The following is a 26819-nucleotide window of genomic DNA, read 5'->3' on the forward strand; positions in this document are numbered from 1 at the left end:
CAACTCAGAAACTTTTGGGGGTTAGAAGTCCAGGGTGCTCTAAATTTTTGGTAATAGCAAGCTAGATTGTGCTCAATAGATGCTCACTTTTGCCTTGTTTAAACAGAAAACACAAGTTTTATAATGCGATATTTACTGGAAATGACATACAATACAGCCAACAGTAGCCTCCCTCCAGTCTGCTGTCACCTTATTTAGGTGTGTGTAGTGAAACGAGAAGGTGTCGTATCAGATAACTCCTCATTTCAACTTCACCAATCAGCCTCAGTTCCTCATCCGTTAGAATAAAGAATAAATAGAAACGAGGCGTCTAAAAAGTTCAGCTCAAACACGCAGCGCTTCATCACTCGCGGTCAGTTAGTTCATTCCAATAGAAAACAATTCTGTTTGAAGGGTGTAATATGTAAACTACATGCATCCCAATACATTATACCTTTCTGTGTTGTACACATTATAGTCTCTCTAGATTTTTTTAAAGCCTGAAAACAGAGCCATGAGGAGGTGCAGAAGTCTAGCTGTTGTGGTTAGCCCCGCCCCATGACAAACATACAGTATGTAACGTTAGCAAGTGCATATCAGCTACCAGCTTAAGCAGAATATATTGTCCTTTATTTGGTTGTTGAGGTAGTTGATGCAGTGTTTGTCAAACAATATTGGTTGTTGAGAAACCAAATTGATGAAATGTTCCCCCATTTTGCAAGCTATAGCTATGACCTGGAGGTATGACATCAGTTGGAACAAAGGGTGTCATTGTTAAGAACTGGGTTAACACGTGGACTCAAATGCAGCAAACAACAAGAAGGTAAATAAAGAACAAAGGAATTTATTATAAAATAATGTTCCTTTAAAGGGGGCTGGCGTTTGGGGTGTCCGGCTTGACAGGGCTTGTGTCTACGAGAGGATGTGGGGGGCCGAAGGGGCACGAGGAAGGGGCTCCGGAAATCCTCCCGAGGGTAAGGTGAATTGAATTGTGATCCGGGGAGGGGGAATGGCGTCGGAGAGTGAGCAGGCAGGTAAGTAGTAGGGAGCATGGAGCGGAGGCAGCTGGCAGGTAGGCAGACCTGAACAGAGGAGAGCAGTGTTACACAGGATCCAGAAAACTGGCAAAGTCAAAGAAAAAAAGGTACACAAGGTAATTTGGCCTGAAAACGTCTACAACCACTGAGGGCAACGGAACGATCTGGCGACGTCTGGGAGGAAAACCAGAGTTTATATACTGCAGGTAGGTGTCTTGATAGGATGATTGAGGTCAGGTGTGCCAGCAGCAAGGAGGAGGAGGAGGAGGAGGAGGAGGAGGGAAACACAAAATCAAAATACATTGAAGTACAACTCAGTAAAGACATATCACTGGCCTAATACTTTCTACATGTGCAGGTAAGTAAACAATCGTGTTGCTCTTTGGTTCCACTTATTAAAGTTTTTCTGCCTCCAGAGCAGCTCCGCCTCAGACTAAAAACCTCAGTCTTCATTCTGTTATTAACCCAGACATCCTTTTACTTTACCATCATCTGCTCATTATTATCCGTTTACTGGCAGTGGCTGTGTAGGCAGCACAGGTCCTGTAAAAAAGGACTTGATCTGAAAGATGAAACATTAGAATTAATATGCAGTTAGTACGAGACAGAATGTAACACAACACACAGGAGCAGAGGGGAGCGCCAGTCAAACGTTATTGGGTTATCGCCCTGCAGTTGTGGAGACGTGCACTCTATACGTCAATTAAATATTATCAAATATTGCTCTGCCAGACACCTCTGGGGTGACATTTATCACCCAGACATGTGATACTTCCTCAGTCCAGTGTTCATATTGGACTGAGGAATGCATATTGGTATGATTTTTGGATTACCTGAAACTCATTCACCTTATAGTTACGAGTGAAACAGGTCTTCAGTATTAGGTTTTAATCTGTATATTACTCATCATAATCGTTTTATTCACAGTTAATCGGTGTGCAATACGATCGCGGGCGGTTCCGACTGACTTTACTGTCTTTCAGAGGCTCTAGTAGGTTCAGTTTTATTGCTAGAGTGAAGCTACAGATATCATATGAAACTAGAAAACCTAAAATATCCATGTTGGGAAGCAAGCTAAATAACGCTCCAAATTTGGGCTAAATGTTATCGAGGAAAAACTGGGGTCCCTTGACCTCTCACCTCAAGATATGTGAATGTAAATGGGTTCTATGGGTACCCACGAGTCTCCCCTTTACAGACATGCCCACTTTATGATAATCACATGCAGTTTTGGGCAAAACATTTTTTTTACTTTTTTACTTTTTTTTTTGTTTTCGCCTATTCTAAAATGATGTATCTGAAATATTTCTGCATACTGGGGTCCCTAACTAGTTTTGAATTACATAAATTGGGTCTCACTGTAAAGCTGAGACTCTTGTGGATCCAATGAGTCCAGCTGTATTCATGTGTGATCATGTTAGTCCCCATAGGAGACATTTCATTGTAGTGAGACCATTTTTTTTAAACATGACCTCACTGTATAAAATGACCTGTGGTGACCTCTAGGATAATCACAGCCTCCTGAAACTTTACAGACACAAACTAGAGACCTAGGGCATTCAGAGGATGGATGGCTTTCTTAGCTAGATTGACAATAAGGGGGTTTCTGAGTAGTTTACACAACAGAAGTGCTCGCCATCTAATCGCCCCCAAAAAATGCAATTCTTGCAGAAATCTCAAAATGTCAAAAGTTTTTGATCCCAAATCACAGCATGGCTTTTTCTATGGTGTTCCTCAAGGTCTTGGTGTCTTAATGTGGTATTTTGGAGGGATTATTGATCATTTTGATCAATGCTCGAGTGGTAAGAAAAAGGTTAAATTTAGCACCAAATCTGTGTAACAAATGGTATCAACCCAAAAAAAGTGCTGCAACAACTTATGAGACATAATAGAGCATGGGAATGACCATCATATACTTCTATCATAATGTTCTAAACCCTTATGCACAATGAATTTTAAATAATTAAATAAATAATACATGTTTATACAAATGTATGACTAGAACAACTTGACACACAGTGCCGAGCAGCATCTTAAATTAATCTTCAGCTTTCAGATGATGTACACCACTTCTATGTGACATCTACTGTTGACCTGCTATCTCCCCTTAAAGACCCCCTGTACCCACCTAAAAAAGAGACAAAAAAGGGTCACTCACATGCCCATAATGTACATGAAAAGTGTCCACGCTGATGGCAAAGAGTCCTTTTCTAAAGTGATTTTAATGTAATGGGTGACAGAATCCAATCCTCATTCTGTGCAAAAATGTACTTTAAAGTTCAGCTGAAGTTAATATGCTGCTGTTTGTGTTAGCCAAATCAAGTGGATGTCTTCCAAAGTTAGTGTTTTCAGTGCAGAATTCCCTCTTTGTGTTTCCTCTGATGGTGTGACCTTGATGAGCAGCAGAGGCAGAGTAACAGAAAGCGGGACTTTTGTCCTCAACAGACTGGAGAGCAGAATGAAGGCCCTGAAGAATAATAAGAAGTGTACGCCAGCGCACACTGCTGTCAGTTAGCACGACAGATAAGAGAGCTAAGTTTCTCGTTGTAACGAGAACATTTTTTACAGAGATCCTTTTCATGACATACCAAAGTCATTTCCATGTTATAATGACATTTTTCTTATTACTGCATTATGCAGCTGCACAGCAATCACGCTAAAAATGTCTTCACTACCGCTCACAGTAGTGTCCAACATGCATTCAAATACAGAATAAAGAGAGACTTTTTAACTAAATGTGTAAGGAAAAGTTAATGGGTTTTAAAAGGTGACACATGGAGCAACTACGGTCTTCCTGTTCAACCTGTCTTACAAAGTAAAACAAAATTAGGGCCGTCACAAAGTCGTTTTAACGCCACTAATTTCATTAACACATTAACTTGTGATATCGATCTTTCGGAGGCTCAGTTTTAAAGCCAGAGTGAAGATTAGCGCGGTCTGGCGCTGTGCCCGGAAGCCGACTTCAGACTATCCTGTGTTTATCTTTTTAGTGGTTTAATAGTTCTGAAATTGTCGAGAGGATTTCGGTTTCTTTTCGTATTTGGGTTTTCTGTGATATTTCTTGTTGTCTTTGTTTAGTGTTTCCTGAGGCCTGGACAAGGAAGCAGGATTTAAGAGTTAGCGAGGTAACTTCAGGGTTAACCCTTCAGGGTTTTCCGTCCTACGACGGTGGTTCATTTCTTACCGGGGTAGATCACCATGGTAACTGATGCTGAACAGTTCCAGATAAGAGATCAACTCGTATAAAAGCACCGCCTACCGACCAATCAGAGCTCGGTGCGGTGATTGTATGATTATATAATTTGTGATTAATCGCGATCAACTATGAACAATCATGCGATTGATCACTTTTAAATATTTTAATGGATTGACAGCCCCAGTTTAAATAAAGTCTAAGGTTAATATAGGACTGCAATCTGAGTTAAGAGTTAGGGTTAGATCAAAAATACCTTCACGTTCTAGTTTTTCTCTCACTACTTCAAGTGTCTAAAAAATCTCACTCACCTATAACACGAACATGATTATATTTTTTAAAATCACATTGCATTGATGTTCTTGTCGTCCTGTTGATCATGTGCGCTGCGGTCCTTCCTGCTGACTGGCTGCCCTCTGAATGTGAAACCACAGGGGTCTCAGACAGTCATGACCATCTGCACTGTTCTCCATCGCTGCACAGAGCGGCCCGCTCCACCTGATTGTCTCGTGGTTATCTCGGTCTCAGCGCTGCACTGAATTGTTAATGATTTACAAATCTCCCACATGAGACAGTAAATGGTTGGACTGTGTCGAACATATATCTACTGACCGCACTGTCCGCCCACACGGTGAGTCACAGCGCTGGCCCTTAGGTCACCGCTGTTTGAAGTGCTGAGCGAGATGATAATGTGTTCTAACGAAGCTTTACTTCTGACTCAAAATAACACACTCCCAACAAAAAAAAAAAAGTTTTTCCTCTGCAAAAGATTTCCTCTCTTCTTGAGGCAGCACCTTTTACCCAGTCAGGCTGCTCCAAGAATCCAGCCTTACAGCCAGGACACAGGCTCTGGATATTGAAAACATAGATTGGTTTAATTGAATTTCCAGTGTCCTCCGGTCCGAGTCACCAGAGTAGAGATAATTCCCTTATCCACATCAATGCAGGCCCTCTGCTGGGCTCAGTGAAAGGGGCTGTGGACCTGCTGTTTGCTGGCAGGATCTGCCACAATCACTTACACAAGCCTTGTTAAATACCCCCGCGATTTCCTGACTCCGCTCAACCCACACTGATGGTGAACTAAGTTAAAGGAACCAAACAACCGCCGCTGAGACAAATAACCCCGGATCATTGTAGTGCAATTTGGTGTCTTAAAATGGCATTAAGCTGGCTGAAGTAATGCCACGAGATGCTGGACTTGATGTGGGCTGTGCTGCAGCGAGCCGGGGGTCTGATGAGGAGGGCTGAGCATGGTCCCCCCACCACAGTAAACACCATATAACCAGCTGGCTCCTTCTTTCATCCTGCGCACTCACCCAAGTGTCCATTCTGGACCCAGGCTGACGCCAACACACACACACACACACACACACACACAAAAATAGAGGCCGACTTGTGAAAGATGTTGTTGGAATACAGATTTATGATTTTATTTATTGTCTTTTACGTACAGTAAACTCTACAGTAAACACACAAACTACCTTTTTACCACTCTGAACTCAGCAAATAAAACAAAACACATAGGCTGTATCCGAAACCTCGTGCTATACTAGTATTATTACACGGCTGTGATGAATACTCAATTCTGATTGGTAAATCACAGCGTTCTGCGTTCTGTAATGTCTCTATAACAGACCGTTGCTATGTATAGCGGACTGTTGCTATGTATAACAGACCGTTGCTATGTATAGCAGACTGTTGCTATGTATAACAGACCGTTGCTATGTATAGCAGACCGTTGCTATGTATAGCAGACCGTTGCTATGTATAGCAGACCGTTGCTATGTATAACAGACCGTTACTATGGGCGCAGCTCTGATATCGGACTCTGGAGGACCGTTTTTGTGTCAAATTATTGATTTCCTAAGTAAGTAGCCGTGTAATAAGCAGGATAATGTACAGCTAGCGGGTCATTGTTCGTCATTTGTTTGTCATTGAATCAGCAGCATCGCCCTGTCGGGGATTCTTTCACAACAATGACCCGCTCGCTGTATATTATCCCTTACTGATTTGGCCAAAATGTAGCATGCAGTATGCGAACAAAAGCAAAACCTACAGTATGACAAAAATACCCGGATGTCATACTAATTTGGAAAAAATCTCTAGTATGCATCGGACCAGTCTACCTCGCCTACTGTATCCCACAATGCAAAGCGCTGGAACGGAACAGGCTACGGTTACAACAACAACAGCAGACAAAAACAGCTTGTTTTTTACATTTTTCGTAGCTTTTTCATCACTAAATTCACTTCTGAGAATGTTTGAGGAGAGAAATTAACTGTGTAGAACTTGAATATTGGCAGTTTTACGATATTAGATGGCAAATCAAACATTTTCGGAGTTTAGAAGCTCCACAAACTGCTGTGACAGCTAGCTAGCGCCTGCCGGGGTCGCTACCTCTCCAGCCGGGCGGTCACGCTCACAGACCGCTATGAGCTGGCTGGAGCTCTCTAGAGACCGGTCTGTAGACGAGAGGCTTTTATTTCCTTGTTGACGGAGGGTTTGTTTAAATATCACAACACAAATGTCCATTATAAATTAACGGGAACCTGTGAAGGCGTCCGTTAGCTAGCCAGTGAAACACGCGCGGCCGTCCCCGCCTATGTCAACAAAGAAAGGAGAAGCTCGGATTTGTTTGGTTATCACTTACAGCTCTTTTTCATTTTCAGTTTAATGGCGCTCTACGGGCTCAGAGGAATCAAACAATACTTGTTAGTCGGATCAGTTTGTTGGTTTAATAAAAAGTAACACCGCTTATCTTTTAAGCCACAACGTATTCTTCAATCATATCTGTTTAAATATATTAATAAATATATAAACAATTAAAATCACTCATCTTCAACCGCTTATCCGGGGTCGGGTCGCGGGGGCAGCAGCTCCAGCAGGAGAACCCGGGAACTTCCCTTTCTCAGGCCACATTCACCAGCTCTGCCTGGGGGACCCCGAGGCGTTCCCAGGCCAGTGTGGAGATATAATCTCTCCAACTAGTCCTGGGTCTTCCTCGTGGCCTCCTCCCAGCTGGTCGTGCCTGGAACACCTCCCAAGGGAGGCGCCCAGGGGGGCATCCTTACTAGATGCCCGAACCACCTCAGCCGGCTCCTTTCAACGCAAAGGAGCAGCAGCTCTACTCCGAGTCCCTCACGGATGACTGAGCTTCTCACCCTATCTCTAAGGGAGACGCCAGCCACCCTCCTGAAAAAAAACATTTCGGCCGCTTGTACCCGCGATCTACTTCTTTCAGTCATGACCCAGCCCTCATGACCATAGGTGAGAGTAGGAACAAAGATTGACCGGTAGATGGAGAGCTTTGCCTTCCGGCTCAGCTCTCTTTTCGTCACAACGGTGCGGTAAAGCGAATGCAATACCGCCCCCGCTGCTCCGATTCTCAGGCCAATTTCACGTTCCATCGTCCCCTCACTCGCGAACAAGACCCCGAGGTACTTGACCTCCTTCACTTGGGACTCATTCCCTACCCGGAGTAACAATTCATATATTTTAGATAAATATCCACCGTCATATATTCATATGACGGTGGATATTGATGGTAGACATATATGTATATTCAGAGTGTCTACAATAACTTGATTGAAAATGCATTTTCTTTTCTTTGACTAGTAGGAAGAGATAACATTTAAATTCCTTCGGTATTCAGTTTGTGGTTTTCCACGCTTTGATTCAAGCCATCTTTGATGTGAACTTGTCCATAAATAGACCTTTCAGAGTAAAACCTACCTAAGAAAAAAGAAATGTCAGTAATTGAATTCTTTGAGCGGCGTCTGTTTGAAATTAAATGAAAGTTTTAGAAGTTTTCTAAGAGTTCACTGTTGAAAGCCGACTGTTCTGTGGTTATTTACTGTATGTCACAGTTCTTTCAAGCAAGACCAATCGAGGCTCTTTGTGTGTCCAACGTTTTTAAAAAGTGTCATGTCTCACAAAGTTTCTATGAAGCGGCGCCTCTCATTGGATATGCCATCGTCTCTGATGTGTACGATGATTTCTCTCTTTTGTTGGCTGCTGTATAGAGACAGGTTTAAGTGCCTTGGCGGAACTCCTATTCACTCCTATGTTCAGCACTCTCCCATGGCCTCTTCTCCATTTCCAGTGCCCAGAAAAAAAGATGTCATTGTGAACCCTGACCCCACCCTGATCCGCATCCACTCTCCATCAGGAAGCCAAACACATGCCTGAACAATTAACTCCTGCACTGCCATCAATTTAGCCCAGAGGGAAGAAAAGATTGAGTCACCCAGGTTCAGGCAAAAAAAGAGATGGGTAAAAACACGAGGATAAAAGGGTTTTCTTCAGAAAGAGAGAGAAAAAAAACATGTTTTTTAGTCCCTGAAAAGTAACTGTCACTGGAGTGACAAGGAGACACTATTAAGAGCCTCCGTTCATTCAGCCGGTTTGTCTGAACTGTTCAACAGACAATTACGGGGAGTCATGAGGGTTATGTTTATCTTGAGACCAGGCCGGTGAGGAGCTGCCTTAAAAGCCATGGTGAATTTAAGAGGCAAGTACATCTGCTTCATAAACTTGTGATGTTGTGTCTCAGTATTGATTCCTGTCCAACACAGCCGCTGATGGTCAGCAGGAGGCTGATGGCAACGTGACCCGCTGTCTGCTCAGGTCACACTGAAGCAGCTCCTGCTCTCTACTGGGGATTGGATGCATTCAGCTCATATTGGCCTTGTATTGAAAACAAGACGTCGCCAGGTATAACCATACATCTGATGCGAAAGATGTAAATAATGCAGGTTCATTATTATTGTGGGACTGATGCACATATTTGCCAACCCTCCCGATTTTCCAAGGAGACTCTCGTTTTTCATCGCCCCCTCCCGGGTTTCCTCCCGAGGTCACAATTCTCCCGTATTTCTCCCGGTTTATGGCAACGCTTTTTTTTCCTTTTCGTTATCTCAGCGTGTTTCTGGAACTGAACAGTGTGTATAATCCCTACTGTTTCCACCCGGAAGACAATAGAGCTACACCAACTGTCGTTTCCCGGCGGGAGTGAGCGGTCTATGCTCGCGACGCAGCGCAGTTTGAGCTTAATGTTTAAGTTGCGCTCGCCACAGCGTGCAGCGCCCGAAGTTGGGCTTAACTCGATGCAGCGAAAAGCCGTCGTTTCAGAGCGCAGTGGTGTCGATGTCGCGTTGTGTCTGAAAGGACCTTCAGTGAGTGAGAGACGGAGAGAGAAATGGAGAGAACTAAGAGAAAGAAACACTCAAGCAGGAGCAAAAATAAATAAAAACGGATGAATATTAGTTTAATTCATTTAAATAATTTCACTCGTTTAGACATGCTGCAGTATTTCCTTATCCTCACATGCATTTGTTTTTGTTGTTTTTTCTTGAATACAACAAACTTAGGTCAGGCTAGCTTTGGCTGATGAGAGCTGGAGGCGGGAGGCCGGGGACGGAGGTGTTTGCAGGTGTAGCTTGATTGAAACATTTCTCAACAATTCATTGCGAGCAGATACTGCTGTTGGTCCACATTTCACCGCCCTTGCCAAAATGGACGCACCGTTGCTGTAGATTCTGCGTTTTTTCACATTAAACTCTGTGAAATTACAGTTGAGTTCGACCAAAGCACACTGGGTGATTGTTGGAAAGAGTAACGACAGCGGTTTAGGTGACTTTTACTTTGTTTCTGTCCAGTTTGAATGAAGTGTTTTATGATGCTCCGCTACGTACAGCTGATCTCAATATAAACAAAAATACACGTGGATGATGGCGCAAACTGAACGGAGAGGGGGGGCATTCGTACTCGGGAACCTTGGCGGAGGTCTGCGCTCTCCGAGTGCCATTCTAGTTTATCAAGCATTCAACAATTTTTAACTTTTATTTTTGTAAAGAAAGCTAATAATGATGCTCACCACATTGGTCCGTCTGATACCTACAGCCCACAGCTTCTCCAGCTCCTCCGTCTGTCTCTCTTTCATTTGCTTTCTCTGTTTCTTCTCATATTCCCCTCCAACCCTCCACCCCCAACCCTCTGTTCCCCCTTGACCCCCATCGCCCCCCAACCTGCCAATTAATGCCAATCAGGCCAGCGGTGGGCTGATGTGGTAGGAGGGTTTGGGACTGGGACCACCTGGCTATCGCTCACAGCTGGCCTCTCCTCCCTACCTGTCAGGCCTCTCACAACACCCTGTGTTGTACACCACAGAGGAGCGAGAAGGCTGCACCGCCAAACCTGTGTCCGCTATGGTTTATTAATGCTGGGACACACTCTTTCACTCTCTGTTTGTGTGTGTGTGTAGACATTTTTGAGAAGATCTTCAGGGCCAGTCAACTTTTCACAGGTGGTGAATGTAGGTTAGGACTTGAATGTTAAAGTCAGGTTACAACTGGATTAGTTGAAATTAGGGCTGTCAGAGTTTGTTTAAACTAATTTGTTTAACGCATTAAAGCTTCAGTAGGCAACAATTGTTTGGCATCATTGGGCAAAAATTCCATAATAACCTTTCAGCATATTGTAATTCAAGTGTTCTGAGAGAAAACTAGACTTCTGCACCTCCTCAAAATACTCCTGCTGGTTCACAAAGCATTAAATGGTTAAGGGCCAAAATATATTTCTGATCTTCTGCTATGTTATGAACCATCCAGACCTCTCAGGTCATCTGGATCAGGTCTGCTTAGTGTCCCCAGAGTCACAACTAAACATGCAGAAGAAGCAGCGTTCAGTTTTTATGCACCAAATATTTGGAACAAGCTCCCAGAAACCTGCAGGACCAACTCCAACTCTGAGTTCTTTTAAATCAAAGCTTAAAACTTTCCTGTTTGCTGCTGCCTTTAATTAGAGCTTTTACTCTTTTGTGTTTTATTCTATTTTAGCTTCTATCCTAGCTTTTATTTTTAGTTTGCTTTTATTTTCTAATCTTTAATGTTTTTATAACTGTTTTAATTATGTCTTAATGTTCTTTTGCACTTTGTCGCAATGTTCTTGAATGTTTATGTAAAGCACTTAGAATTGCCCTGTTGCTGAAATGTGCTCTACAAATAAAGCTGCCTTGCCTCCTCATGGCTCTGTTTTCAGGCTTTAGAAAATCTATTTTTTGACTGTGGCAAATCACAGGTCATTTCATTGAGAGAGAGCGTTCCTATTGACTGTGCCAATATTTCCTCAACTTGATCTCCACATGGCTGCCGGGTCACAAATTTTCTAATTTTACAGATAAACAGTACACTACAAGATGTTTCTGAAAACATTTAAGTAGAGAAATAGGCATTACAGTAACATAATATGACCCGGCAGCCACGTTGAGATCTGCTGAGGAAATACCAAGCACCGCTCACCAGCTGGAGAACACTTGAATTACAATATGCTGAAAGATTATTATGGAATTTTTGCCCAATGATGCCAAAAATATACTGCCTACTGAAGCTTTAAGTGACTTTACAAATCTCCACTTAGTTTACACGCTAATAATTAGTTCAAGTACAAAATTATGATCAGTTCAACCCGGCTCCAGGACCCCACACAGACAAGTAAGACAGCATCGGCATTTCCTTATGCTAACTGATAAGGATGACAATCTGAACAATTTATTTGATGCTATTCTGTAATGAAACAGTAGACCCATGGGTTATATTTTGGGTTTTTAATGCAGGGAGATACGCTCTATAATATGTACAATAATCAGTAATCTTGTGGTGCCACTGCAGATGTGACTCCGCCACTTAAAGTCCGTGTCTGGGACGAGCTGAAACGGTGGTGGTGGGTGGCTACAATCCACTGCTGACAGATGTACACCCACAGGCTCTCATTCCACGGCCCAACCATAACCTCCTCACTGCTCTGTGCACTTTTTAGGACTGACGAAACAAACGGAGCGACACGTTGCTTATGAGGAAAGTGAGACATTTATTAATGATTGTAAATGTCAATCCGTTTAGTTCTAACTGTACCACTTCATTAGATTGACTGCAGCTGCGTCGTTGCAGCTGCTGTCCGACCTTTCACCACCAGTTCAGTGATGTCTGCCAGGGCTAAAGTGTGGTCTGCTTTTCTTCCCAGTTCATTTATAACACGTTTACCAAAATGTGACGCTCATCTGTAAATTTAACAACTTTACTTTTTCTTCTCCTGCCAGCTAAAATTATTTATGTCACGTTTGGCGAATTGTCCACACCGGCAGCGTTTCTGCTGAGAAGGAGCATGCGTATGGACAGTAGAGAAGTAGCCTTTTATTTAGACATTCAGTGTATGGAACTGCGTATAGGACTACAGTCAAAGAACATATATTGTCAAGAAGTGAAAGTCAATTGTTTGTGTCATTGCAACATCAGCGCCCAGCAGCAAAGCTACGCTTCCGCCATTTTGGACTGAAAGCGACAACCGAACGCCAGTAAAACGTCCGCCTAAAAAGTGCCGCGCAAAAGTAAAAACATATTATTATATTATTATTATTTCTATTCTTTTGTTATATTTAATGTCTCTACCAAAATGGCGTGTGTTGAACAATACAATATTATAAATATAATAAGCGCTTTCAGTCCAAAATGGAGAAAGCGGCTATTGTAAAAAAAAACATCGTAGTTTACCCAACTTTGGGATACGGCGAGCGCAGCTTAAACATGAGCTCAAACTGCGCTGTGTCGCGAGCATAGACTGCTCTCTTCCGTCGGGAAACGACAGTTTGTGTAGCTCTATTGTCGTCCGGGTGGAAACAGTAGGGATCATACACACTGTTCAGTTCCAGAAACAGGCTGAGATAACGAAAAGGAAAGAAAGTGTGAAAATTTGTCAGAAATCGGGAGAAAAACGGGAGAATTGTGACCTCGGGAGGAAACCAGGAGAGGGCAATGAAAAACAGGAAAACCGGGAGGGTTGGTAAGTATGCAAAAAAATAACTTGAACCCATAAAACAACCTAAACAAGCTTGTGTCATTTATACACACTACATGACATGCAAATAAACTGAAACATTGGACTGAAGTCAATAATTAAGCAGTTAATTAAACACTGTTCATTTTGGGGAACAGAGCCAAGTGAAAAGGGAGAAAGGCAACCTTTTCACAGACAGACTAACACATTGTTGGTTTTAGTCTTTACATTCTAAAGATATATAATGCAAAACTTTATATCAGCAATAGAGCATGTTTTTTTCAAATGCCAAAATGGACTAATAACATGCAGTATCACAGTGTACCATGTGGTATGTATGCGTGTGTGCATGTGTGAGGGAGAAAGAGAGAAACTGAAGCCTGTCACAGCGCCTCACAGCCGCCTCACCATCACCCAGGAGTCTCGGCTGCAACCGTCCGTTTCAGAACTCAAGATCCTTCTAGAAATTGCGCCTGATCTCTGTGTTAAATAATGCATCAACAAATTTTTTTTTGTAATGTAAAAAAAAGCTGGCTTTTAGCAGCGTTAGTGGGACAGTAATGCCACCTGACAATCACTCCCCGAAGTCTTGGCTGTGGCCTGCAGGAAAAGAGTCAGACTCCTTGTGATTGACAAGGACAAAAAGAGGAGTCCCACTTCTGTTTTTGAATTGTCAACCACAGCCATGGGATTTGAGAGTGGAGGATGAAACCGTGACTTTGACTACAAGAAGCAAAGGACTTAAGCATGACAAGTGTGATTACAATATCCAGGAAAGTCATTTAGGGCGCCAAGGTAAGAGACAGTCTCAACAGGACATTCAATTATTTATAACACTGGGGAGAGTGGGTACTTTCAAGGCCAAACAGCTTACAAGGTGTATTCTCAGATACTTCAGCAACAACTCCCACTATTTACAGTTACAATAAAACTATTTCATATAAATGTTATATGCCAGTCACTTTATCAAAAGCCCCGCTATTTGAAGTCGGCCCGTCGTGACACCGATGGACCGCCGTGATGATGAAGCTTCTGTCGTAGAGGTAACGAATCAATAAAACCGACGCTGTGATGCAGACCTAATAGGAAACCTGTGAACTCCGATCGATAGCGGGGAGATGTATTTTCTTTTACACGGTGTATTAGCTTTGAAATCCACCACATTTTCAACATGTGGGTTTAATTTGATAGCTGCTGGGGAGGTGAATACATACCCTGCTGCTTTCCATTCTTAGCTCTATGATTAAGTCCCATGATTATTATGCCTCACTTAACTAGTCAGAAAAAAAAACAATCAGCAGCAGCTTGGGTGGAAGGTTCAGTATGAAAATGCGGACCAGTATTGTATTCGTTCTTGGAGCAATAAATAACTCAAAAGTGCACCCACACACATGTACATACTGTAAGTACCAAGAGGTTGTTGTTATTATTAAATGGCATTATAAAGACTTATATACAAGCATGCATACTTTAGTGCAGTCATTCCCAAAGACGGGGTCGCCCAACATGTTCTTATCCCAACTCGTCACATACCGCTGCTTGTGGCATCACTTTAGGATTGGGCATCAAAACCACTATAGTTAGGTTTAGGAAAGAAATACATCTAATGACACTGAACGTTAGGGGTGGGAAAAAAAACAGATTTACCTTTGTATTGTGTTTTTTTTTACTATTTTGAAATTGATTTTTTAATGCCAGAATCAATATATTTGCTTCATTTGAGTGTATGCAGAGGAAGAAGGAAGTTACCGCTTTTATCGTTATAGTCTGAGTAACGTGACGTCATATCTGTTCTGTATCCGTCAACCAAAACAAACCACAGCGAGCCAAAACGACAAAGCAGAAAATGACGGAGGGTCAGCGTAGATACAACCTGCACCCTCACATTTTAAATCCAACGTGGTAAACACTACACATCCAGTAAAGTATGGAAACACTTTGGGTTTCACACATTGAGAGGAAAAGCAGAGCTAGACATCACGGCTAAAGCTGCATGCTAACTCTGTCATGGACAGGAAACGTTATCGTATCACGGTAACGTGCGGTCGAGCCAGCCGTCACTCTCATATCCGTGGTGAAATGGGCCGACACTTCAACTGTAGAGCACCCATATACTGACATTTATGTTAAATGCATTCAAACGGCCCCGATGGAGCTGACCATGGATGTATAAAGAGAATGGCACTGACGGTAAGAGCTAATGAACGGACTTGGCGAAGATAGCGGAAGTGTAGCTCTATTGTCGTCCGGGTGGAAACAGTAGGGATTATAAACACTGTTCAGCTCCAGAAACAGGCTAAGATAACGAAAAGGAAAAAAAAATGTGAAAATTTGAAAATAAATTAGGAGACATACGGGAGAATTGTGACACCGGGAGGAATCTGGGAGAGGGCGATGAAAAACGGGAGTCTCCCTGGAAAATCGGGAGGGTTGGCAAGTATGCTCCCGGTGCACTTTCTCTGAGCGTTTACTGTTGCCGCGGATGGGTTTACATTATAGTTAATGCAAAGCCCGGTGCGTCTCATACTGGTGCTAAAGGGTGCCTTCTGCGACGGTACCGAACGCTGACAGCCTCGACAAAGCCTCGGTATACATGGTCTGTTATGAATTATTATCCCAGTCCGGCCCTGGTCACATGACTCTTCTGTCCCTCGCACACACATGAACATACAGCCACACCGTAGCCATGCTCAGTGGGCTGCAAATGCAGTGTGAGCAGATGTGAAAAGTATCACTGGCGTAGTCACACACTTTTACAGCGCACAGCAATCGCGGACAGACATCCATACCAGATGCCGTGTGTGCCCTGGGCTCAGAGGCATCACTGCGAGGGGAAAAGCCAGTGCGGGGAAATAAGCACCTGTCATGTGCCAACTGAAGTGTTAAGTGCACAAATTGTGGAGGCGAGGGTGATGTTTCCGCAGGGGTGACAGCTCTGGGTCTGGGTGCCATGTCAGGCCCTGGCATATCATGCAGAGCCCCCCCCTCCCCCCTCCAGCCCACCCCCGGTCCCGCCGCTTGCCGAGGGGCACAATGGCAACTATTATTTACTGGATGTCTGCCTCATTTCCTCATATTCATCCTGGCTGGCCATCGCAGGGCCACAGGGGGCGTGCTGCCCCCCCTCCCCTCCCCCTTGTGTCATCGCTGAGGGGCGGCAGTGGCAAAACAATCTCTGGCGAGCATTTAGATCATTTATTCAGAGCGCCGGGTGTCAGCCGCAAACCAAATTGCCCACATTTGTGTGCCGGGGTCCTCTTCTCGCGCCTCTCCCTTCAGGTTGGACGTGAATGCGAGCCGTGGAAGGTGCATCAGGCCGGGTGTCAAAGGGCCTCTCCACAAACTAACACTAATGCCACACGAAGGTCTTTCTGTGAACAGTGTGAAAGTGCGAAATGTATGATAAATTGAGCGTGCCAGGGGGGCTTTATGGCTGTGAAGTGCTGTGGCTGGTCGCAGGCATTGTTATGACTATGGCTATTTAGGATCATGGGAGTTGACAGTGCACTACTGGCAGCCATAGAAGCCAGATTTATCAGGGTTTTGTGCACCAATGAGCAGCAGTCACAGTGTCAGAGAAAAAAACACTAAGTTTTAGAACATTTCTGAATTTAACAGAACTTCAAGGACGCGATAAACACCAGCGGCTAATGCTATCAGCTAAAAAGCCTCTTCCAACGAGGTGACAGCACCTCAGAAATACCTTTCTTTTCATCTGACCACCTGTTGTCAAGGTGTTAGCAGCTGAGAGGTGTGAACAAAAGAATAAGTGGATGCATTCAGAGACGAATAACTGGAGAGATAGATAGAAGGCAGGTAATCGTTTGGGGCTAATGGTTTCCTGATGTTGAAATAGCGGTACATGACACCGGCTCAGCAGTCCACAAACATCTGCAGGAGACAGATGAGAAGCATGTGAGCCAGGGCAGGACAAACAGTCTAGTCTCTCTCATCCTGGCCTTTGCTGACACCCACAGTACAAACCGCTCCAGAGCACACACACAACCTGGTGGCAAATGTGATCCTGTCGCTTTGCTATAAAGATATCTGAGGTCAGTTTCCACCCCCCCCCCCCCCCCCAGAATAATTATTAGAACACACGACAGACATTTCCTAGTATGTAGTGCTTCTTCACACATATCACTTAAAGTACACATTGCTCACACACCAGACATCTTTCTTCTGACTTCACATGAGGTCGATGGTTGTCTCCTGCTGCCATCTGCTGGAAGATTTTATGAAACACGGTCCTCACACATCTAAAAAAAACAACAAAAAGTATCAACTGGCTTCCCAGTTTTGACCCTTTCCTGCCTCTTGAGCCCCTCGTTGAGGTTTCACCTACATGTATGAAAATTGGTAGGCAGATATAACATGTAGAGATGTACAAAAAAGCCTCTTGGAGGTATACCCTAAACCCAACAGGAAGTCAGCCATTCTTAATTAACTGCGCAATATTATGGCAATTTTTGCCATTTTCAGTGCCTGTAGATTTAACCCGATCGACTTCATTTGTTCAGAACAATCTTTGAACCTATGTGATGAAAAGTTGTTAAAAGAATACAAATGTATTGAACGATGTCGCCGTGGTGTGGCGGCAAAGAAGCAACTTTCGCCAGAAAAGAGTATGTTTTTCCAATCTGCTCCAAATGTCTCACGTTTCATAAGAGTCCCAGCTCGAGGACATCCATATGCTAATTTGTACTCATTGTCATAGCGCCACCTACTGACAACAGTAAATGACGTTTTGCACTTTGATGTAATCTTCCGCGTAAATTAATCTGATCCACCTCGAGCTCAGCTCAGAAAAGCCTTAAGTCATTGAAAATGTTGTAACTCGACTCCAGATGCTCAGATCTTTTCAAGATTCCACACTTTTGATGGGAGTCACGGCCTGAAGACATCTACAGGCCAATTTTGAATCACCATCATAGCGCCACCTACTGGCAACAGCAAGTTACAGTTGCTCTACTTTGGCGTACTACTCTTTGCAAGTTAACCAAATTTGGTCAGGAAAATGTTTTCTTGAAACGCCGTTACTGTGGCAACGCATTATTCAACATGAAACAGGAAGTTGTTTTTGAGGGGCTAGAGTTGCGTGCAAACGCACTAAACTTGGGTTTAACGCGGTACATTTCACTTACATGTATTCACATGTCAACTTCAAAAAAAGGATCTTGGGGCCATGCTCTAAACCCAACAGGAAGTTGGCCATTTGGAATTATTGTGCGATTTTCCGTATATTTTTGGCCATTTCCAGGCTCTGTACTTTAACAAACTCCTCCTATAGATTTAACTCGATTGACTTCAAATTTGGTCAGAACAATCTAAAGACATTTGTGATGAAAAGTTATTAAAAGTTTGTACTTTCATGTAACTTGACTGTACTCTTTCAAATCTGCCCCAAACTTGACCTACTTCATAGCAGTCCAGGCCTGAGGACATCTACATGCCAATATTGATATAATGAAGCTTTGTGTTTTCTATTGATGTCATGGCATTAGGACTGGTGGATCAGTGGCTATATCTATCATACTGCTGAATACAAACAGAAAAGAAACAAGAACCATGAACATGTTTGCTGATGCTGAACGTTTATTGCAGTAAATGCAAAGGTTTGCATCGGTTACAGTTGAAGCAGACGGGTCCAACTGGAGCTCTTCATGTTTTCTCTGAACTACCCGACTCTCACTGCACACACATAGGCCTTCCTCTGCAAGCAATCCTCATCGTTCCAGAGTCCCCATTCTGGAAAACACAAAACAGGAAAGACTTGATTCATTGTCGTTGATTTCAGGGTTAATGGTAATGATGCCTCACAGGTGAAATTATCATGTTTTCTTTACATAGTGCCAACTTGCTATGAATTGTTCGTCTACGCTCACTGCTTTGTACTATAACACTACTCTAAAGCTTGTATCATCCCTTTTAAAAAAAGCTCTACAGCTCCGCTTTAAAGCCTCTGCCTCGAGCGGAGCGTCACAGGGTCAATAAAGAATAGTGGTACATAATGTGTAACAGACATTGGGATCAGAATCAGTTCAGTGAAAGATTACAAATTTGCTTTAAATGTTGCACTTTTAGGGATTGACATACATGACCACTGAGAGTTTGTTGGTCCTCATACTACGGGTTAAATGTGCACAAACTCTCAAACACAAAAAGAAAAGGATGAATCTGATTCTATGAGTAGAAATGAGCGTAAGCACATTAAATAAATATGCTATGTTCTTCCTTCATACTCCTTTGGCCTGTTTTTTTGTGCTGCTTTAATAATCATCCTCGGTAACGTCTTCTCTTCTCTGTGGCTCAAAAGTCTACATTCATGTCTAGTAAGTTATTAACTCTCCTTTTGAGCCTTTTACTTACCCCCGTAGTTCATCTCAATACAGTTCTCTTCCCCACCAAGGTTGTCCGGCTGGCCACCAGCCCAGCGAAAATAATGGGACTTAGTAGCATCCGTCCAGGCCAAATTAGAATCAGCATCATCATCATCCTGAAAAGAAGAACAAAGGATTACCTGAGGGTAGTTTGCTGACATTCGTAAAGTGCATTTTGTTCATCCAACCATCCATTTATCATCAGATGAACTATCCACTCAGTCAGATGGTTTATGATAGCCCCAGTTTATGCCTCTCATGTCTTTGCATTCAAGTAGGCTGCTTCCTGCCTTCTTGGATACTTGGTGATTTAATTGTAAATACATTAGATGCACAAACTGAACAGAAACAGACCTTCATTGGCTTTGTCCTTTTGAGTCCGATCCAGTAATGAGCTTTTCCGATCTGTTCGTTGTACATGGCACATTCCACTTGACACAGCTCGTCCAGACTGTGGATTGACACCAGATGACCCACGTAGATGCCACTTGTGTGCTGGTTACAGGCTTCCTGAAATCAACAGAAATAAAGAGAATTAGTCCTCACTGACACTTCACCATGGGTGCGTCCCAATTCCCTAATTTGATATTTCCAGCCCGCCATCACGAAGGCCATTGTCATTTCTTTACCTCTGCTCTGAACAGCGAGAATACACAAGAGCACCCTTAAAAAAATGTTCAATGTCAAATGGAGAAGAGCAAATGCAAAAGGGAGGGAGGAAAATGAAACAAAAGATTACTTTAAATCTTAATGATTAATTTTCTCTTTCAAATTTTCTTTTTTGTCTTAAAGGGAAATTTCGCCACAGACATGCCTACTGTCCATTTTCCTTTTAATTTTAATTCTGTTAAATGACCCTCCATAGCTGTGCCTCCGTCATCAGAATATACTTCAGACTACACGTGAGAGTAAAGGACGTCTTGTTTCCTTGAATCCTCTTTCCTCGCATCTTTTGCTGTACTTGTGAGAGGCAAGTGACAGTCTGAACAGGATGAGGTCACATCTACTGTCTGTGGTCTGATGTGTGTGTGTTTGTTTTTATCACCTCTGCATCATCAAAGCTCAAAAAAGCCGTATGGTGGAACGCCTTCACACAGCGGTTATCCATCTGGAACCAGTTGTCACCAGCAATGTCTTTGTTGCACGGTGTTTTATATTTGGTCTTGCACATTTTTTCAGGAGTCCCTGTATCACAGAAAAAAAGAAATGCTTTCAGTTTTGTGTTCATGTTTTCTGTGTAGAACATTATTTTTGTTTGGCTCTTACAGGCTGCAGAGGCCGACATGGACATCAGCACCACCAGAAGGAGGATGGCAGTTACCACAACAGGACGCATGGCTCAGGACTCACTGACTCTCACAGCACTCTACAACTGGAATATCACCTGATGAAACAGGGACCAATCAGATATAGTTTTTAATTCTTTGACTCAGAGTTTTAAAGAATAACTATACGCTCAAATTCTACTAGTTCTTACACAATATGTGTATTTCTTGAAAAAAAAAAAAGCTGCAATACAGAGAGATTAATGCACAGTTAAGATGTTGTACACTTAATGTACATCAGAATATGATCTCAGATTTGGCTAATCTAATATTGGTTTAACTACTGACTTGGGCTTGACTTGTTCAAAGTGCAGTTTGTTTTTAGCTTTTATGCCTGATGATGAAGTGTTGAGACCTTTAAACAGAAATCTAAAACCTCTGAAGATCCTTTCTGTCGCCCTGAAACACAAAGAGAACTCACCTCAGGTGTGTTGGTCTTGTTCTCCGGTCCTCGTCCGACTGGATGTCAGGTCTGATCTTCGCCACAGTTAAATACTCAGAGCTCATGACCTGAATTGATCTGATATTATTTTAACATTTTAATGATCAAACAGTAGCTTCACCCCCAGGTCTGAACAGAACTCCACCCTCTGCATCATTTTGAAAACACGGATGTGGGCAGGAGTTGCTCTGTAACATCTCCTGGCTTCTGATTAGATGGCGTCAACTTTTTTTTTTTTCATATAGACAGAATTTTAACCAGTAGATTGTGTGTTAACACCAGCATTGATGTGTTTCATCAAAGAACATCATTTAGTTTACAGTCCAACAAACACAAGGCTTTCATCCAGGAGACCGCTGTTTGTGTCCCGTGTTCACAACGTCAAGTCACATTTTCACTTTACAAACATAGTAGTTTTAAGCCCAACCATGTTGTTTTATTCCTAAACCTGAGAGGTTTTGTAGCCTAAACCTAAGCAAGTGTTTTTTCTTTAATTCACAACATTAAGCACGTTTTTACTGCGACCGAAAAGCGACGCCGAGGGGTCTGACAAAGCGTCAGTATGTGAAGAGTCAGGATGAGAAAGTGTTGGTTCACACCTACTTGTGATGTTTTTCTTCTCACATGCCTGTAGTAGTCAAGCCCCCAAGAAGAACACCGGTCATTGATCCCAATTTCCGCAGGCCATTGGATGGCGAGCACTTCTGTTGTGTAAACTGCTCAGAAACCCCCTTACTGTTAATCTAGCTAGGAAAGCCATCCATCCTCTGAATGCTCTAGGTCTCTAGTTTGTGGCTGTAAAGTTTCATGAGGCTGTGATTATCCTAGAGGTCACCACAGGTCATTTTATACAGTGAGGTCAAGTTTTGAAGATATGGTCTCACTACAATGAAATGGCTACTATGGGGACTAACATCATCACACATGAATACAGTTGGGCTCTTTGGATCCACAAGAGTCCCAGTTTTACAGTGATACCCAAAATATATGTAATTCCAAGACTGTTTAGGGACCCCAGTATGCAGAAATATTCAAACACATCATTTTTAGAATAGGCAAAAATAACACATGTATACTGCATTTGATTCTCATAAAGTGGGTGTAAAGCATGTCTGTAAAGGGGAGATTCGTGGGTTCCCAACTTTGGAGCGTTATTTAGCCTTCTTCCCAACATGTTAGCATCACATTGGTTGGTACCAATGGATTCCTTAGGTTTTTAGTTCCATATGATATCTGTAGCTTCACTCTAGCCCTAAAACTGAACCTGCTAGAGTCTAGACAGTAAAGTCAGTTGGGATCGTGCCCAGCCCCGCGGGTCTCTTACTACTATTACTACTCTTAATACTACATCACTTGCTCAAACAACGCCGCGGGTGGGTCTACATTGGAGTTAGACGAAAGCCCGGTTCGTCACATACTGTTGCTAAAGAGTGCCTTCGGGTGTCGATTTCCAATGCCAAGGGGCACGTACCAAACGGCAGCATTTTACGAGTTGGGAGTGAGAACGAGTTATCCAAATCATTGTTGGCAGTTGAACAGTAAAACACACAGACACAGAGCCATAAATCACGTAATGAAACACAGCAGCACCTCGTTTCCCAAGAGTTATTAGAATAGACTAATAATCTTTGTGTTGCTTCTCATCATAACATGAGTTTTCTGCAGGTGTCCTCCCCACCCTGAAGTCCTTTCACAGCAACAACATGTTTAACTTGTATTTGTCTTCAGCAGCTCTGAATTATCCTTCCAAGAAGAAATAAATAAAATGCCCGTTCAACAGTTTGTAACAGTAACAGCTCCTCTAAAGTTAACTTAAAGGGAATGTATGTAAGTTTTTACACATATAAATGTTTTTTAATCGTTTTTTATTGCCAATGTGTGAACAGGTTGTAACCTAACCTAAAAAATGAGACCTTCCGCGACTTTCTGGGTTTCCTCTATCAGCATGTATGCTGCTTTTAATGTGAAGAATGCGGGATGCTTTTGCTGGGAAAATCCAACAGATGCGACGTCATGCCTTTACTCTCTTCAGCTCCGCTACAGGGCTAACAGTGTACAACCATAGCTAACGTTCGGTTAGAACTGGAGTCCGCTAATACCAACAAACAACCAGCCGCCACCACAACTCAGACTCCAGCACAAACTAATATTTATTTGTTTTGTTCTTTTCATTAACACACGAATATCTTTTATCCAAAAAGTGTGTGATAAATTACAGGGATGGTCTCTACAGATGTTATACAGAACTCTCACGTAATTGACCCTCTTCTCTCTCACACCCTCACTATGGGCTGTTTCTTTATGTCGGCAGGTGAGAAGCACTATGTGGCTACTCCTTTCAACACACCTGACACTTCCACCTGATCCCTTGCACTCCTCTAGGAAGGCTGCAGCCGAGTAGTTGTACTTCTGTTTTCACCCAGTAGAGTGTACCATAGGACCAGTAGCCTATTTCATCCAGACGAGTCCAGATTCAGATTCAGATTCAGACAACTTCGGGCCAGATACATAGAAAGGATGAAAGAGGGCTACTGTAGCTTATTTGAATAAGATTATTTCACAGTTATTAAGCTCTATGAGCTAGCTCTCAAAAGACACAAAGGTACACAATCCTTTTTGTTATTTCTCCAGGCAATTCCGATTAAGATAATGTATTGTATTTTTTTTTATTATTTTTTGTGATGTTCTATTTAGTTGTGCAGCGTGAATTAAAAGCCTAATTAATTATATGTGGAAATCGCCTTTGTGGTCCTTTCCAGCAGAGGTCCCCACATCACCGTCTCAGAGTAGCGTTTCTCCTCCTCCTATCTCCCGTGCCTGTAGCCTGCACAACCTATGGAATTCATCAGTCCTGTCACATTATACAGTCAACAAATCAATCTGCCAACGTGGGCAGATCATACTGAGGGGCCATCAGCTTTTCAATTTAGTTTTGAGGGAGATTCGGTATCAGTGAAGTCAGTGTATTTTATGAGTAGGCCTTCTGTGACGTTACCCACCACAGGGGTCAGAGGTCATTACTCCTCAATCCACAAAGATTTTTTTTTTTTTTTTTCAAAAAGTTCAGCAGTCAAATTCTCAATTTTGATGCATTTATGGATAAATAGTCAAATCAATGTCCATTAGGCATCAATCATAGCAGGTGATGTCCAGCTGTCTTCTCCTTACCTGTATTTCTCCCTCAGTGCTGTATTTGGGGGCCTGCTCAGTGCAGGCACACTGATGGCACATGCACAGCGCATGATCGGGCACGCTACTCTGAGACGGTGACTCATCAATTCGGTTGTTGATTTGTTCATGGGAAAAGGATCCCGGACGAGCCCCCATTTGTTACGTCCACAATGTGGAACAATAACTTAACAACAACCAAATTTAAAACAGAGTCAAAGTGAAGTTCAGAATTTAACAGTTTATTAAAGGACAATTGGAGGTTCACAAATGTGGTGGAGGTAGGGACAATATAGTTGTGCCAAATAATCAAAATTAACAAACCAAAACTAGGCCTAACTAAATCTGTCTTCTTTAAACACAACAAACAAAAGGCTGACTAAGTTATCTAAAAACAGCAGGTTACAAAACATACAGGGGTAGGCAACAACCACTAAACCTAGTGTTTCTAGACATGAAAAGAACCTACGTGCAAAATGTACAGGGTACCCCAGACTTACCTATGCCCTCTACCTCCTTACCACAAACCTTAACTTTAATTTCCCACTGGAAACAAGTGTCTGCACAATTCAAATACTTCATTTACAAATGAGTCAGAGAGAGAGAGACAGCCCAGAGTGTGTCTCTTTTATGTGCAGCCCACGACAGCGATTGGCTGGATATAATGAGTGTGAGCCACTCAGCAGCTGGCAAACTCTGCACAGGTGGACTCCAATCACCTCCATTAACTCTGGATCCTGGAAGCCTCTGCAAGACAAGGAGGAGGGGCAGAACAACACAGGAGAAAAGCTCTGCAGGCCTGTCTGGCCCTGCAGGCACGTAACAGTCAATTACGTGAGAGTTCTGTATAACATCTGTAGAGACCATCCCTGTAATTTATCACACACTTTTTGGATAAAAGATATTCGTGTGTTAATGAAAAGAACAAAACAAATAAATATTAGTTTGTGTTGGAGTCTGAGTTGTGGTGGCGGCTGGTCGTTTGTTGGTATTAGCGGACTCCATTTCTAACCGAACGTTAGCTATGGTTGCACACTGTTAGCCCTGTAGCAGAGCTGAAGAGAGTAAAGGCATGACGTCGCATCTGTTGGATTTTCCCAGCAAATGCGTCCCGCATTCTTCACATTAAAAGCAGCATACAGGCTGATAGAGGAAACCCAGAAAGTCGCGGAAGGTCTCATTTTTTAGGTTAGGTTACAACCTGTTCACACATTGGCAATAAAAAACTACACCTGCAGAAAACTCATGCTATGATGAGAAGCAACAGAAAGATTATTAGTCTATTCTAATAACTCTTGGGAAACGAGGTGCTGCTGTGTTTCATTACGTGATTTATGGCTCTGTGTCTGTGTGTTTTACTGTGCAACTGCCAACAATGATTTGGATAACTCGTTCTCACTCCCAACTCGTCAAATACCGCCGTTTGGTACGTGCCCCTTGGCATTGGAAATCGACACCCGAAGGCACGCTTTAGCAACAGTATGTGACGAACCGGGCTTTCATCCAACTCCAATGTAAACCCACCTGCGGCGTTGTTTGAGCAAGTGATGTAGTATTAAGAGTAGTAATAGTAGTAAGAGACCCGCGGGGCTGGGCAGGACCCAGACTGACTTTACTGTCTAGACTCTAGCAGGTTCAGTTTTAGGGCTAGAGTGAAGCTACAGATATCATATGGAACTAAAAACCTAAGGAATCCATTGATACCAACCAATGTGATGCTAACATGTTGGGAAGAAGGCTGAATAACGCTCCAAAGTTGGGTACCCACGAATCTCCCCTTTACAGACATGCTTTACACCCACTTTATGAGAATCAAATGCAGTATACATGTGTTATTTTTGCCTATTCTAAAAATGATGTGTTTGAATATTTCTGCATACTGGGGTCCCTAAACAGTCTTGGAATTACATATATTTTGGGTATCACTGTAAAGCTGAGACTCTTGTAGACCCAACTGTATTCATGTGTGATGATGTTAGTCCCCATAGGAACCATTTCATTGTAGTTGAGACCATTTTTTAAAACTTGACCTCACTGTATAAAATGGCCTGTGGTGACCTCTAGGATAATCACAGCCTCATGAAACTTTACAGCCACAAACTAGAGACCTAGAGCATTCAGAGGATGGATGGCTTTCCCAGCTAGATTGACAATAAGGGGGTTTCTGAGTAGTTTACACAACAGAAGTGCTTGCCATCCAATTGCCGAAAAATCTAACGTAGCGTTAGTTCAGGCAGGCCACGAAGTCAAGCTCTGCTGATAATAGCTGATTCCCCTCTATGCATTCACTGGCAAATCTCATACAGGGCGCCTTATTTAAGCTGCTTCTGCCTGCCTACCTTTGCTGCTTCCTGTACAAGTCGCTCGCGACCCACCTCCACCCCACCACCTCCTTTTAATACTGTGTTCGACCTAATCAATGTAATTTCTGTTGTCATTGATGCCGGCTCTGTTCTGCACCCAGGG

At 42.9% G+C, this 26819-nt stretch overlaps 1 protein-coding gene and 1 long non-coding RNA gene across 3 annotated transcripts; both read right to left on the bottom strand.

The window, feature by feature from the left end:
- Positions 1-18649: 18649 nt before the first annotated feature.
- LOC119478090 (C-type lectin LmsL-like) lies at positions 18650-21220 on the bottom strand. Of its 2 annotated transcripts, none has more exons than XM_037752523.1 (6): positions 21165-21220; positions 20685-20802; positions 20464-20603; positions 19773-19928; positions 19408-19534; positions 18650-18786 (listed from the first exon to the last, which is right to left on the bottom strand). In XM_037752523.1, exons 2-6 carry the CDS (start codon positions 20752-20754, stop codon positions 18716-18718), a joined length of 564 nt encoding a protein of 187 aa, XP_037608451.1. In that variant the 5' UTR covers positions 20755-20802; positions 21165-21220; the 3' UTR covers positions 18650-18715. The 2 variants fall into 2 exon arrangements, with proteins under 2 accessions (XP_037608451.1, XP_037608459.1); XM_037752531.1 differs by having other exon boundaries at positions 20685-20805; positions 21165-21215.
- A 3354-nt stretch (positions 21221-24574) lies between these two features.
- LOC119478145 lies at positions 24575-25177 on the bottom strand. Its single transcript, XR_005204392.1, has 2 exons — positions 25049-25177; positions 24575-24728 (listed from the first exon to the last, which is right to left on the bottom strand). It is a non-coding gene; the product is annotated as an uncharacterized LOC119478145 (long non-coding RNA).
- Positions 25178-26819: the final 1642 nt, after the last annotated feature.

Source organism: Sebastes umbrosus, chromosome 2 (genome assembly GCF_015220745.1).
Source record: "Sebastes umbrosus isolate fSebUmb1 chromosome 2, fSebUmb1.pri, whole genome shotgun sequence".
NCBI classification, from domain to species: Eukaryota; Metazoa; Chordata; class Actinopteri; order Perciformes; family Sebastidae; genus Sebastes; species Sebastes umbrosus.

Coding starts and splice junctions, on each gene's coding strand:
- LOC119478090 (XM_037752523.1), bottom strand. CDS start 20,754: ATGCGTCCTGTTGTGGTAACTGCCATCCTCCTTCTGGTGGTGCTGATG. Junction 19,929..20,463: donor TGAGCTTTGATGATGCAGAG/GTGATAAAAACA, acceptor TGTTGATTTCAG/GAAGCCTGTAACCAGCACAC. Junction 18,787..19,407: donor TATTGAGATGAACTACGGGG/GTAAGTAAAAGG, acceptor TGTGTTTTCCAG/AATGGGGACTCTGGAACGAT.